This window comes from Trachurus trachurus (assembly GCF_905171665.1).
Source record: "Trachurus trachurus genome assembly, chromosome: 16".
NCBI lineage: Eukaryota > Metazoa > Chordata > Actinopteri > Carangiformes > Carangidae > Trachurus > Trachurus trachurus.
The window spans coordinates 20181884-20195522 of NC_139902.1; the positions used below are offsets into that span (position 1 = coordinate 20181884).

A 13639-nucleotide genomic window follows, 5' to 3' on the forward strand; every position below is an offset into this window, starting at 1 on the left:
ATTAAAAACAACATATATACAATTTGGACATTTCCCCACTTTCCTATTTGATGATTGAAATAATCAGATTTTTGTTTTAGTCCTGACTAAGGACTTCCTTCATGCATAAGTCTTTGATCCAGTATCGCAAAAAATCACACAAAACTTAAACACTACCAAACCCAAGCACTTAAACAGCAATAGTATATTTCATTGGATGAGTTGTTTTTTGTTTTGCCTTATATGCTTGACTTGACTTAGCAGGCAGATGGGAGATTTTTGTGTGTGGGTAGTTATGGCAGACACACAGCATGTTAGCATCAAATGTTTTGAAGCCTATCCTTCCCAAACTTTGCTTGTAATACATAGAAATGTTTCATGCTTTCTGGTTGAGCTGCAAACTCTTAGGAGATGCAATGGCCATTTACTTAATTTTCATTCAAAGAATATTCTCTTTAATACTCTGTGTGTACAAGACGGTAAGAATGAGACTTGTCTTCATCGTTAAGTAGATTAACTGCACTTAGCAGTGTTATCTATTTTGAGTCTCATAAGCTACGGGTTTAAAACAAAAATGGAAATGAAGCATGTTTTACCTTTCTTTGCTTTCTTCTGAAGTTTCAGTGTGTCTGAGGACTTCTTCTTAATTTCCTGCCGTGCTCTTTTGTACTCTGGTTCAGATGTACAAGGAAAAAATAGTGAACTGTGTGAAAACTTTTTCTTGAAGTTTGGATACAATTAATATCTATCAGAATAACAAATAAAAATGGAATAACACACTGCATGCCAACCTCAGTTTAAAGCCACGGTCACTCCTAATTGTGTAATGCAGTGGTGAATAAGGATTATAAAACTACACTTGCTCTTTCTAGTGCTTAAAATGGTTGTAAGATGCATCTTGTTGTTGTCAATTCCTGGGCATGTGCAATACTTTTGTTGTAGTATGTGATTACATGTGTATACCCTACCTTTAGCATGGTCCTTGTCCAAAGTATGTACACCTCTTTTCCACTCCTCCATCTGTTCTTGTAGAGGATTGATCAGACCTTCCAGGAAACCCCTGCAAAAACAGGTTACAAGTATCCAAAATAACTTTTATTGACCAATCATATAGCTGAGCATCCTATTTATAAACATATAGCCTAAATGCAATACAGCCACCTTTGGACATTTATTTCCCTTTTCACATGAATCACTTATTAGTCTCACTATTCACTATGCAAGTTATATCAGTCAGACAGACTGTCAGACATAAAAACCATTCAGACTGGTTCTGTCTGTAGTGTATGGTCGTGTCTGTCAATCATTAACAGAGAGAAAGAAAGGGAAGAAAAACAGAGGGCGGAGAGAAAAAGTCTGCTTATGTCTGACTGTGTCACAAGAGGAAATAAGAGGCTGTGCAGTCATGTCTGTCAATCATTACCAAACTGTGCCCGTCTTCCAAGATGTATTTGTGAGTGTGTTTGAGGCTGAGAGTGTGAGAGCTGGGCAGCTGCAGGCTTAGTGCATGAAACTAAAATTAGACTTCTCTGGCTTGCAGACATTGCTCCAAAGAGCGTGTGTGTGTCTGTGGGTGGTTGGTAGTGACCACAGCCCCCCTGTGTACAGCCCCTACTATGGAGATCCAAGTGGAATCTCTGCTGAAATGCCACCCGAATTAGAGAGCCCCTTGTCTGCGTAGAAAGTGTGTGTGACTTCACTGTGACATTATAGATGCTTTTCCTGCCAGACAGTTCGTCTCTTTCTTAGCATTTCATGAAAACAAATGGACATTTTCACCCCCACACACAAAATAGCAAGTTATGGGGACATACTGAGGTAACAGTTCAATTACAGACAATTTTATTAGGAGCTGCAGGGCTAGCGAAACAGCTTGCGTTGAAGTACAGTTAGTAATGTGGGAAACACTCAAAAGGGAAGTAAACTTGTTTATCTGTTTTGAAGTTTGAAAACCTAATAATCCTGCTATTTTTTCTTAGACAGATCACTGGTAAATCACTTGAACTTGGCACTATTTGAGAGGATATTTGTTGGACATATGAACTCCCTGTAACCTTTCTTTCTTTTTAGCTTTGCCAAACCACTTATTGATACGGTACCATCTCCTATTAAAACCTCTCTAACATCCTGGTCAAGCATTTAACAAAAATTCACCAGTACTGCACCAGATCCTGTATGGTTACATTTTTTGTAGTACTGAGGAGTGGAAACAAAAGGTGAGAAAAAGCAGCACAGACCTAAATTATGTGCAGTGTTACTTACATTGAGAACTGTTTGAGTTTAACCTCTATGCTGCGATGTCTCATACACATCCGGGTCAGTGCTGATCCAATGTCTCTGGTCCCACCTGAAAGATTTAAAGAAAGACAAAAAAATTGACAAAACATCACTAATTCTTTATGTGATTACTATAATAATGCATTCATCTCTGCAAGTCAAACTTAGATTTGGAGCACTATCAAAAAAAAATTGGAGACATAATGTTCAGTGGTCAAACTATTCACCTAAAAACCTTCTTTGAAAGGTACAAGACATGAACAGGTTTGACAGTAAACTGGGGGAGAAAAAAGGCAGAAAGGAAAGTGTAAATACCACACTGTGATATACACAGACTGTAGCAAACAATTTTCAGCTTTACTAAACCAACACTGATGTCCACAAAAGTGGCAATTAACAGAGAATTCCAATTGTAACATTCACTTCAGTCACTTCGTCTGTTTTTGGGATTAACTGTCTGAATCAACCACCATCAAAATGTTTTAAATTTGCAACAGAAGGTTCACTGCAATTTGAATCAATGAACCATTACATCAGAAGTACAGCTGCATCATTTAACAAGACATCTCATTACAAAGGCAACTAGAAAGCTTCCACAGGGATGAATGCAGACAATAGGCTTTTGAAAAAGATTAGGTAGCCGCACATCTACATTATGAGCACTGAATGAAAAGCTGTTTGGTATTTGAGTACAGCACATAATAGTCAGCTAATGCTGTAAAGTAATTAACTTCATACTAAATTGAGAGTGACTTCGCTAATGGAAAAAAATTGTTGCTGGAGCGAGCACTCACTGACCCCACTCTTTCCACTGCGGCTAAAAACTGCGGGAATCAGTGGGAAACACCGAATTACCAATCGCACACATATTCAGGTCAGGAGAAGTGATGGGAAGTTGGAGCTCGAGTCTTGAAAATGTGCTTGGGGCTAGTGTCAGTTCCCGTCACACAGGCTAACTAGCTGTCCACTGGAGGCCTCAGGCTGGACAGCTAAGCAGGAACTTGGTGTTGATTGACAGGACTATTGTCTGGCTGCTCAGTATGACTAGTCGGCTTCTCTGTGGGGCTGAAGCACAACTGTGTGTGTGTGCGTCTGTACGTCTGCATGTGTTGGAGTGTGCAGGAGGGAGAGAAGGTGGGGGAGAGCAGATCTTGTATGAAACTGAGTAGAGTTCTTGTGACATTCTGTTATATGACAGAGTGATACTCTGTGTGTGTGTGTGTGTGTGTGTGTGTATGTGAGACAGTTTGGTTGTGATGATCTGATGTGAAGTGTGAATCCCCTCCAACCGAGCAAGCCATTCTGCTGTCAGCGCAGTCTTTGCTCCATGCAGAGTCACACACACAGAGCTGTCAGTCACTCACACTCTACAAAACACACTCACGCATGCACACAGACACACACAGAATTGTCTTTTGTCAGAGGCTGGAGAAAACAAATGTAAGAGGCTGTTGATTTGGCCAAAAACACTTATTCATGGTGACTTGATCGAGAGATACATCATAAGTGTAGAATTTGCCCTCAATATTACTGGTGGATAGGAGTATGATTGAGGCCAAGCAAAACAAAAGATAGTCCAAGACAAATTTCAACTGTATTTCAGACTCCTCAACATTTTATGTTGATGAGAGCTGTGCCTGAGCCTTTGTGAGCTGTACATCTTAAAATGAGATAGGAAAAGGAAAGTTTTGGCTAACACTTTTGACCTGAAATATGTCTGCTGAATTACTGAATATCTAACAGCTAACCCTAACCCTAAAACAGTGACAGATGTTAACCCAGAGAGATACAGAGTAACACTGAGTGTAGCTATTCCTTATTGCAAATAACAACTTCGACAAAGCTTTCAACAATGCATAATCTGATGCCAATCCCACATCCATCATGTCCTCAAATGTTTCCCTCTATCCATTCATTCATCCATTCCTCTGCAACTGTGTGTGCTTATTATTGGAGAGGGTGTGGCTAGTACTACAGGGCATAAAAAGCCTTTCTGTTATACAACGCCATAATGCTCATTCATTCCTGTGTTGACTTGTTTAGTCATCCTATCCCCATCCATCTGCCCACCTCTTCCTTACTACAACTGCTTGTTATTCCAGAGGGTGTGGCTGATAGATGCCACAGTGCCACAGGGAGGCCACAGCGCCAAAAAAAGAGTTAGTTTTGCATTAAAAAGTTACTGCAGAGGTCAAACCCATGCTGTCAGGGGAAGAGTTTGGTTTCACTTGATTATTCATTTAGCCAAACCCCACCCAAGCAACTGGATTTAATATGAGGGATACAAGCGAACCAAAATCTGCTCTCGCTTATGTGGAGCTTTCTGGGTTTGCGAGAGATATTGCACTCTAACTCACATTCAAGTTGGATTTTGTGAGATAAGTGCAACAATCCCATTGAATTGAGCTCCAGAATTGTAACTGGGTTAAAACCATAGACTGTAAAAGGTTAAAACATGTCTTGTGCAAAGTTTATTGTGACATAATCTCTGGAAAAGATTTGAGACACACATGCTGTGCAGATCCCAATGCATCACTAATAATGGGACAATATTCAATATTTTATGCAACCTAACAGTCCAAGATTGACTGATGTAAGTTCCATGATTATTTCTATTTTGCTTAATGTTTTTGCCATATTGTATAATAATCAAAATATTGATTCAGCCATGTCACCCAGTAGGAGCTCAGCTCACACATAGCATGAAGTCAATGGTGTTGATGGGTGGGACACTGGCCAAAAATGGATACAGTATCAGGTTGATCTGCACCGTTTGTGGAAAGTTGTTTTGTTGCTCTCAGGATAAAGTGGCTGCTAACACAAATGGTGTACTCCGTCTAGCACTGAATGACCCTTGGATGGAAATAGCATCAGTGCCAGCACCAGTACACACACACACACACACACACACACACGCACGCACGCACGCACGCACGCACGCACGCACGCACGCACGCACACACACAGCTGCTGTGTGTTGTCGTGGCATAGTTGGCTGTCGGAAGAAATACCTGCTGTGTGACATGGTTGTTTCAGAGGCTTGTAATTAGCCCTGTGCTACTAACACCTGACCAATAGAAAACACAGATATACACAGACACTTTTGGTGCACATGTGCACAATGGACACTAAACTAACACATTGGTGTTTTCTAAACACGGCAGGTATATACTGCATTTAGCACATCTAGTTGGTGTTACGTCACTACTTTCAAACTATGACACTGTAGCTAATACCAATTCCATTGTTCGCTTTGTCTTCTACTTTCTGTGGGAACCACCGTCTCATGAGTCTTGAGGACATTTGTGATGGAGGTGATAGTTTTCCATCTGTGTGTGTCTGTGTGTGCGTGTGAGAGTGACAGACAGATAGGATGGCAATTTGATGTCGAGTTGCCAAGTCTGTCTCTGTCCTCAACCCCCTTCCAGACTGTTTCTTGGAATGTCACACTATGCTGACACAGAGGGTGTGTGCGTGTCTGTCTGCCTGTCTGTCTGTGTGTGTCTGCATCAGTTTGTCTTAGAAAGCACAGGAAACAAGGGACTTTGAGAAGACAAACTTGATTAAAAAGTATTTAAGATGTTTTTAATTACCAACGTCGCTATCGTGCCAAACCCTTCATAGTTGTACAGACGAGTGCAGTACCAAAATGGTGTGCATGAGGGACAACTCACTTGCTTAATAAGCTTATTTTTTCCAAAGGCATCAGGTTGTGCAACCCATCCTTTCTGTAGGATTAGATGAGAAGTAGAGAGACAAAGTTCCTCCCTCTGTCTGAAACCATCAATAATGTTGTCATCAATGCAGTTGGAAGCAATTTGATACTGTTATCACGTTTGTGTCATTTGATAGCTAAGACATTACATAGCTAAGACACAGTTACATGGTTGTGACCGGACTGTACTATGAATAGATGAGAATTTTCTTTTCCACACTTCTCTGTAAAGGCCCAAATCACCAACTACCCAGTCTGAAACTACTATCAGAAACTACCACAAAATATCCGTCTTTGTCCTTTCAGATACTGTATTACACACATCTAAAAGGTGCTTGTGTAGCTGCACATCCTATGGTATACCCTTTCTAGAAAATAAGATGGTTAATTCCTGGTAAACCCACCTAAAAAACATGTGGTACACTAAATCATTCTTTAGATAATTCTCAGCCTGTAGAAGATTGAAGCAGAACTGATATGAAGAGTGATTAAGAGGGGAAGGAAAATGAAGGAAGGAAGACCGGTTAAGGTATGAATGTTAAAAAAAAGTCTCTTCATATATTGACATAAAGAAACATGAAAAGAAGAGATGGGGGAGGAGAAATGCCTTGGAGCAAAAGGGGAAAAGGTAAATAGTGAATGAGAGTGATTTGGATTGGTAGCTCTGACATGAACATCAGAGAGGCTGGCTAGCTAAAACCAAGTCTGTGTATGGGTCCCAGATGGTCGCCGTTAACTCCAGGCCAGTGGTTACACTGATAAGAGACTGGAGACCATGCAGCTGCAAACACAAATACACACATGCATGTACACCAACCCAGCTGGACAGAGGTAAGGCGATCTGTTCACTAACTAATTAGAGGGCTGGAGAAAGCACTAAAAGCTACAGCCACACTAAGCTGGCTAAATTTAAAAATGCATCTTTCCCTCTTCACATTAGCCAAATCTGGTGCTGGCCACCAAAACACCAAAAAAAAAGAGAACGATTATGTGTGTCTGCACAGCTGCCTGCTTTCTAATTAAGTTAAGAAGGCAATCATTTGTTGCCTTTGGCTAATGCAACTGATCACATGAAACAGCAAGCTGCACTAACATTTATCATTTCAGGTTAATTTGTTAGCATTTAAGAAATAAGTAGACTGACAGTCTCATTGTAAAATTGCAGCAGTTGAAGCAGGAACTGGTTGAATTTGGTTGAATCACAGTTCTCCTAATGGAGTGACTGTCGTACAGGAGGTAGAGTCGGTTTTCCACTTATCAGGAGGTTGTGGTTTGATCCCTGGCTAAAAACTCAAACGCAATATCACAAGAGGTCACTTAACTAACTTAAGTAATATTAATGTTATACCAATACATTGAGAATGTATAACATTGTAAGAAGCACCAGGATCCTGAATCATTTTATCATTTACAGACTTCTAGATTCCAATCATGCCTTTACACACACACACACACACACACACACACACACACACACACACACACACACACACACACACACACACACACACACACACACACACACACACACACACACACACACACACACACACACACACACACACACACACACACACACACACACACACACACACACACACACACACACACACACACACACACACACACACACACACAGCTGAGCAGTTGGCATGCCCAGATGGAGCCACCCACATAGCACAGAAACAGGCTAGCATTTCATTCATTGATTTATTGGTCTCCTCTGTCAGTCTGGTAGCTTACTGTAAGCCTATTCAATTACACTTCTTAATAAACAATAAACTATGTGGAAGTGAACGAGGGACTTGAGAAAGATGGGGAAAAAAGGCAATGAAAGTTGGAATGATTGAGTCGAACGACTGTAATTCTAATTACCTAAAGACATTCACATTTAGTTTCCATACTAGTGACATGAGTTGTGTAAGAAGAAGTGTCTAGTCTTCACAGTCAAGGGCCTATAATAGTCTGCTTTAATAGTTAGCCTGGGGTTCCTAGGAGCTAAACTCACCTCTTCATTCATCAATAGCTGCTGACAGAATGTCAGCTTGTCTGTCTTACCCCCTCTACCCACACACACTCTACAGTCAGCAAGTCTAACCTCGGTGGGCACCCAAGTCCAACATATGCAAACGAGTGGGTGAGCGAGCGCACATGCACCTGCTGCAGTGTGACCAGTGCTGACACACAAAAACTCTGGACTGTCTGTCTACAGCCCACAAACAGCTGCTGTCATCCACAGACAGGAGAAGGGAAAAGCAGGACAGAGGGGAGAGGAGGTGGATGAGGAGAGAGCAGAGAGAAAAAGAGGACTCGTTTCAGATAATGTAAACACTGTGTAGAAGACATGGGTATGTGTACACCTTAAATCACATTGAAAAGAGGTTTTCATGCACTGGAATACACAGTACTTGAGTTGTTGGGTGTTGGAATTTACACAACAACAGAAACATTAGCATCAAAAATGCTCTCCTATTAACAAAAGAATAGTGTCACGTTGACTGGTACTTATTGTGACACCTCAGTGCAGACAGTAAATCATAAAAGGAGATATACAGTATGGTAACAAGAGCTGTAAACTAATTAACCTGAACACTGCCAAGAGACATAAGAGCAAGACACAGAAAACATCCATCATTAGACAGGTTTAGACCCATGCTGTTGTTTATCGATGGTTTGCATCTTAGTCAAACAAACCACCAAAATAACTGGAGGCTGAAATCTGAGTGACTTTGCACAGAAAGGGAAAGATGTGTTTTAATGATGACATTTATCACAACTGGCATTTGGCCAACGATGTAATGGATCATCTGCAATTCCACAAAGATATTCACAACTCGTCTTGTTTAAAAGAAGCCAAGAGACTCACTGTAAACTGCAGTTGTGAATGTGTGTCAGTGTGCCACTGCAATGCAGTGAAATGCATCCTGAATAGTAATGTGTGAGACTCCTGCTACCCTCCTCTCCTTTACATTGCTCCCCTCTCCTGAGGGCTGTGCCTCCCCCCTACAGCAAAATCTCCTCTCCTACCCCAGATTCCTCTTCTCCTCTCCATCGGTTGCCCTCTTTCTTCCTCTTCACCACCTTCCTGCACTCTCCTCCACTCTTTGCCTGTATCTCATGATTGTGGAAAGTGCGAGAAGTGGACAGATTAATGGCACGCACAGATGAGTGATGTGTGCAGGGATGATTTAGAGGTGTAAGGAACTTTGGACTGATGTACACTTAACAGATCCAAGGCTGATAACAGAAAGCATGCTGGTGTGCCAGCGGTCTATAAATTCTACATAAAATTCTGATTATTTCATGACATGAAAGAACATAGAGATACATTTGGAGTTTTTGATGTAAAGGGATTGAGTGTGAAGAGATGTGGAGAGCAGAACAGAGGAGAGGAGAGAGAATGGAGTAATTTGAGGCTGACAGTATGCCACCTCTGTGTGGTTCTGCAGTGTGAATGCTAACAAGGTCTTGAGGCCACAGAAAATGCACCAATTGCTCTCTGCCTCTCTCTTTTTAATTTGTATGCTTACTTAGCCACTGTATGTGTACCTTTTTCCTCTGTTATCCTCATAATTTTTCACAATTTCTGTTTCAAATCACAGTGGTGTAAATGGATTTCAGACACAGTGAAAAGGAACCAATTAAGATAACAAGACTGCATTCAATGCCCACGTCTACAAAATGCCACAATTTCTTTCCCTGTCACACTCTTACCATTTGCTGCACACCGCTTCCTTATTTAAAGAGAAAGAAAATATTTTCATGTTCCCACTACATCATCATTAAAACTAAAACATTTGCACATTTGTCTTATCCATCACTTGAATAATACTAATAAGACCAATTTGAAACATTTGTGAAGAGTTTCACATCAAATCTGTCGTACAAGAATGTATACACCTTTTTATACAAAGTCTCTGGTTTTAGAACAGTGTAGCTGTTCTTCATCCTCATTGTAAACATATGATGAATCAAACAAAGTGTTAAATGACCGAACTGTGGAGTGGTCCTGATAGGCAGTCATCCAATGCTGAGCAGGTGTTTCACTTTGCTGAGGCCCATGCCCCAAAACAGGAACTACAGTAAATGAAAAACTCCAGAAGTCAGCTGATGTTTACAGTACGGGAACAGCCTTGCGTTGGTCATTGAAAGCAGTGAAGCAGATATTTTTCTCAAAGCCACACAACACCATGACATGTGAGCCTGAGGACAAACTGAGATTAATGAGATTCATTAAAAAGAGGAGTATATAGTACAGAGATCTCTAAAATTCACATGGTGTGCAATAAGAGTACAAGAAAACAGTATGAGGGTGGTCTCTGGACAGAAATCATCAGCAAGCAAATAGTCTCCAGGCAGACTTCATATGCTAATTTATGCTAACTGGCTTACTGTACTCTTACAGGACTATGCCATAACTGCAGATGTTGGCTTCAGCTGCAGATTGCAATGCATATGTAGGTCATGGAGAAATGTTACCCCTCCTCCTCTTTATTTTACTGTATTCCTTTGATTTCTTCCTTTCAGCTGTTCTCTCTCTGATCTACTTCTCAAATCGTACACTCAAAATTTTCTGTGCTCGGGTTAGGTTTCTCTCTTTCTAGTTTCTCTCTGTACTCGTTTAATCCTCTGCTCTCACCCCTCCTCTCTGATGTCTGTGAATGCACTACCATAATGTTAACATGGTGCCTGAGATAATCTAGTCAGTAAGCAGTTGGCCAGTTCAGTGAGCGGTCAAAGTCAAGACAAAAATAAACGTCCAAAGAGAAGAAGAGTGAGTCCCATGGGAAAGTGCATTTTGGTGAATACTTCAAAGGCAATATCTGCTGACTGAATTAAGAAAGGTTTCGGTGTTGTCTCAGAAGAAAATATTTCCAACAACTTTGAAGAGTAGCACAACAATGGCAAATATCTCCCCACTGATAAACAAAAAGCCTGTAGATTCCATCATACAGTAGAGGACAGTGTTATTAGTGTTATCTTCAGAGCTGTATATTTCACACAGTTCTTCTTGAATAGTTGGTGGAATGATGGATATGTGTATTACGGCCCTGTGTGTGGTATATATGGGAAGTCATATACAAACAAAAACACACAGGCCATGTAAGACAGGCTACAGCTAGTGGACTTTTGGACAATATAAATCACCACAAGTGCCTTTGCATTTCTGTCGTTAGTAGTGAATGGTTAACCTGTAAGTGGTAAAAGCCCAATAATGTCAGTTGTAGCTGTAATAGAAGTGTCAAAGTAGGCTGGCTTTCACTCACTGATAACCAGTGCCTGTATATTTCCTGACATCATATCACAGCTCAACAGCAGCTATTAGTCTGATGCCAGTAATCTAATCAATTAAAGCTTTGAATGAAGGGGTTCATATGTGTCATAAGATGACCAGAGAGAGAGAGAGAGAGAGAGAGAGAGAGACAGAGAGAATAGATTACCCAAGAGCCCACTCTTGCTCTTTTCTGGGCGCTGATGCCCCACTTTTCACTAATCTTCCTTTCTGGTCTGACACACATTCTACAGGCAGAAAGACAGACAGGATTTACCAAGACCTCTACTAATGAGTCCAGTGTTAAAGAGAAGCAGTGGACAACTGAGACACAAACAAGCAGACAAGTCTCACGTAAGCATATGGTCAGAACGTGCAAAAAGTCTGATGTCACAGTTAATCATTAACACTGACGACAGCAAAGGTTCATATTTAAACTGCAAATGAAGGCCACAACAACTCAATAAACTGACGTTTGAGTCACAGGGTCTGAGTCACGTTCATCATGCAAGACCAAAAGTCACAGGTGTAGTTACCTGCATTACTCGGGATAGGTTGATATTTTTTTAAATTCTTTTAAGTGTGAACATTGCACCTTGATATTCAAGACCCTAGTATCAATAATACAAGTCTCAACACCCCAGTAGAATTAAATAAATATGTATATTTTAAAATATCAGACAAAACTTTGTTAGAACTTGTACGTGTAAACGATACAGATAAAAACAGGTAATACAAGTAAAGAGGGCGGAGAAGTTGCACATAAAACACAGTCACGGACCATGTGTTTAGTCTCAATGCAACATTTTGGGTATTATGCAAGAGACTGACTTGGAAGCAACGCTTCTGAAGCTATTTCAACACTACTCATGATGTGCTTTCGGTATGGGTGTGTACAAGGATCCCTGGCTTTGGCTTGCATCATTGCTGATGCTGACGTGGTGCTGAATGTGAGAAATCACTGACGTATAAAATGTAACTACTGTTAATTTCTACAATGCTGTAATAACAAACACATATTGGTCTAAAAACTGGCAACTTAACTGGTGTGTCCAAATATAAATAATGTGCATTTATATATAATGTCCATTCAAGTTCCCCTGTACTATTGCCCAATTACAAATCAATACAATAATCAGTCATATGTATTCTAGTCGACCAAAGGCAAATCAAAGCGATACTGATAAGACATCTAACACATTCTACAATCATTAATGCTATTCACAACCCCACAATCCATTAGCTGCTTTCTGCAAACAGTAGTAAATGATAACAGATAGAAAAAGACAAAAAAAAAACAGCATACTGAGGCTCAGCCAAATATAACTGCGAAATGTTATCAGTGATTCCATTTAAACAATCGATAGCACAGCTGGTTTTATTCAAATCTGGAAAAGACAACACAAGGATAAGATTAAAGGTTATAGCATTAGAATAGGGACAAGTATCAATATCGGTGTTGATCAATAACAAACACTTAAGTTGTATCTTTGTGGGCCTTCTGCTGTGACAGGCCCAGAGTGAGCCAGTACATCAAAGGGAATAAAAAAAACCAAAACATTTGGGTGCCAACAATAGGAAGATGGTCATTCATTTATAAGGGGAAATCCAGCCTGACAAGCTAGAGTAAGACGTTTTAGACACAAGGCGGCACTCTGTATATAATTAACAGACACATGAAAGCAATGAAGATCAGCTTGTAGAAACCAACCAAAGGGGGAATCACAAACACCCACTTTCTACAGTGTTTGGCTTTTCAACTTCTGCACTTAGCCTGTGACCTTTTCCTTCCCTGCAGGGTGAGAGACTGAGAGGCCTCCAGTCTGCGAGATACTGGTGATAATTTAAACCAGAGACACTCCAGAGAGGCTGAACAGTTTGTCAGTACAACACAACGGTACCTTGTTTGCAATAATGACCGCCAGATTACATCTACCAAGTGTGTGTCTGAGTGTTTGCATGCGTGTTGGTCTGTGCACATGTGTGGTTGTGTATGTGTAGGAGCCCCATTACTGTCGAACAGTTCGAGAGGCGACATTCTCCACCCTGATGTCACTCCACATCCATCTACCCACCCACGTGTACTCAAATACACACTCGCACAAACACATCATTCATTCAGAGTGTTTTATGAAGTGTCTATGGGACGATGGGGAACAATCCAGTCACTGAAAGCTCAGAGTCAACCCACTGACTAACTTGACTGCACATAACCATCATTTATCGGTCTATCAACAAATACAATGGCTTTATTGTCTCACAGACTCAATGATAAACTCATATCCCTTGAATCTATTTGAAGAACTTTGTTTGACATCGTTGTTCAGCAGTGATAATCTTCCAAAATATAAAAACACTCAAATCTTACAATGATTGCATGTAGAGATATTGGACAC

General features: G+C 40.6%; 1 protein-coding gene across 7 annotated transcripts in view; it reads right to left on the minus strand.

Annotated features, from left to right (window-relative positions):
- Positions 1-13639, minus strand: part of LOC310999619 (protein MTSS 1-like) — a 51217-nt gene that overhangs the window by 15321 nt on the left and 22257 nt on the right. For 6 of the 7 annotated variants that reach the window (XM_083990120.1, XM_083990123.1, XM_083990119.1 and 3 more), the window contains exons 4-6: positions 2242-2326; positions 948-1039; positions 576-650 (exon numbers count right to left, since the gene is read on the minus strand). In XM_083990120.1, the coding sequence (XP_083846246.1) occupies positions 576-650; positions 948-1039; positions 2242-2326 (252 nt within the window). The remainder of the gene's footprint in view (positions 1-575; positions 651-947; positions 1040-2241; positions 2327-13639) is intronic. The other variant, XM_083990121.1, reaches the window with a different exon arrangement.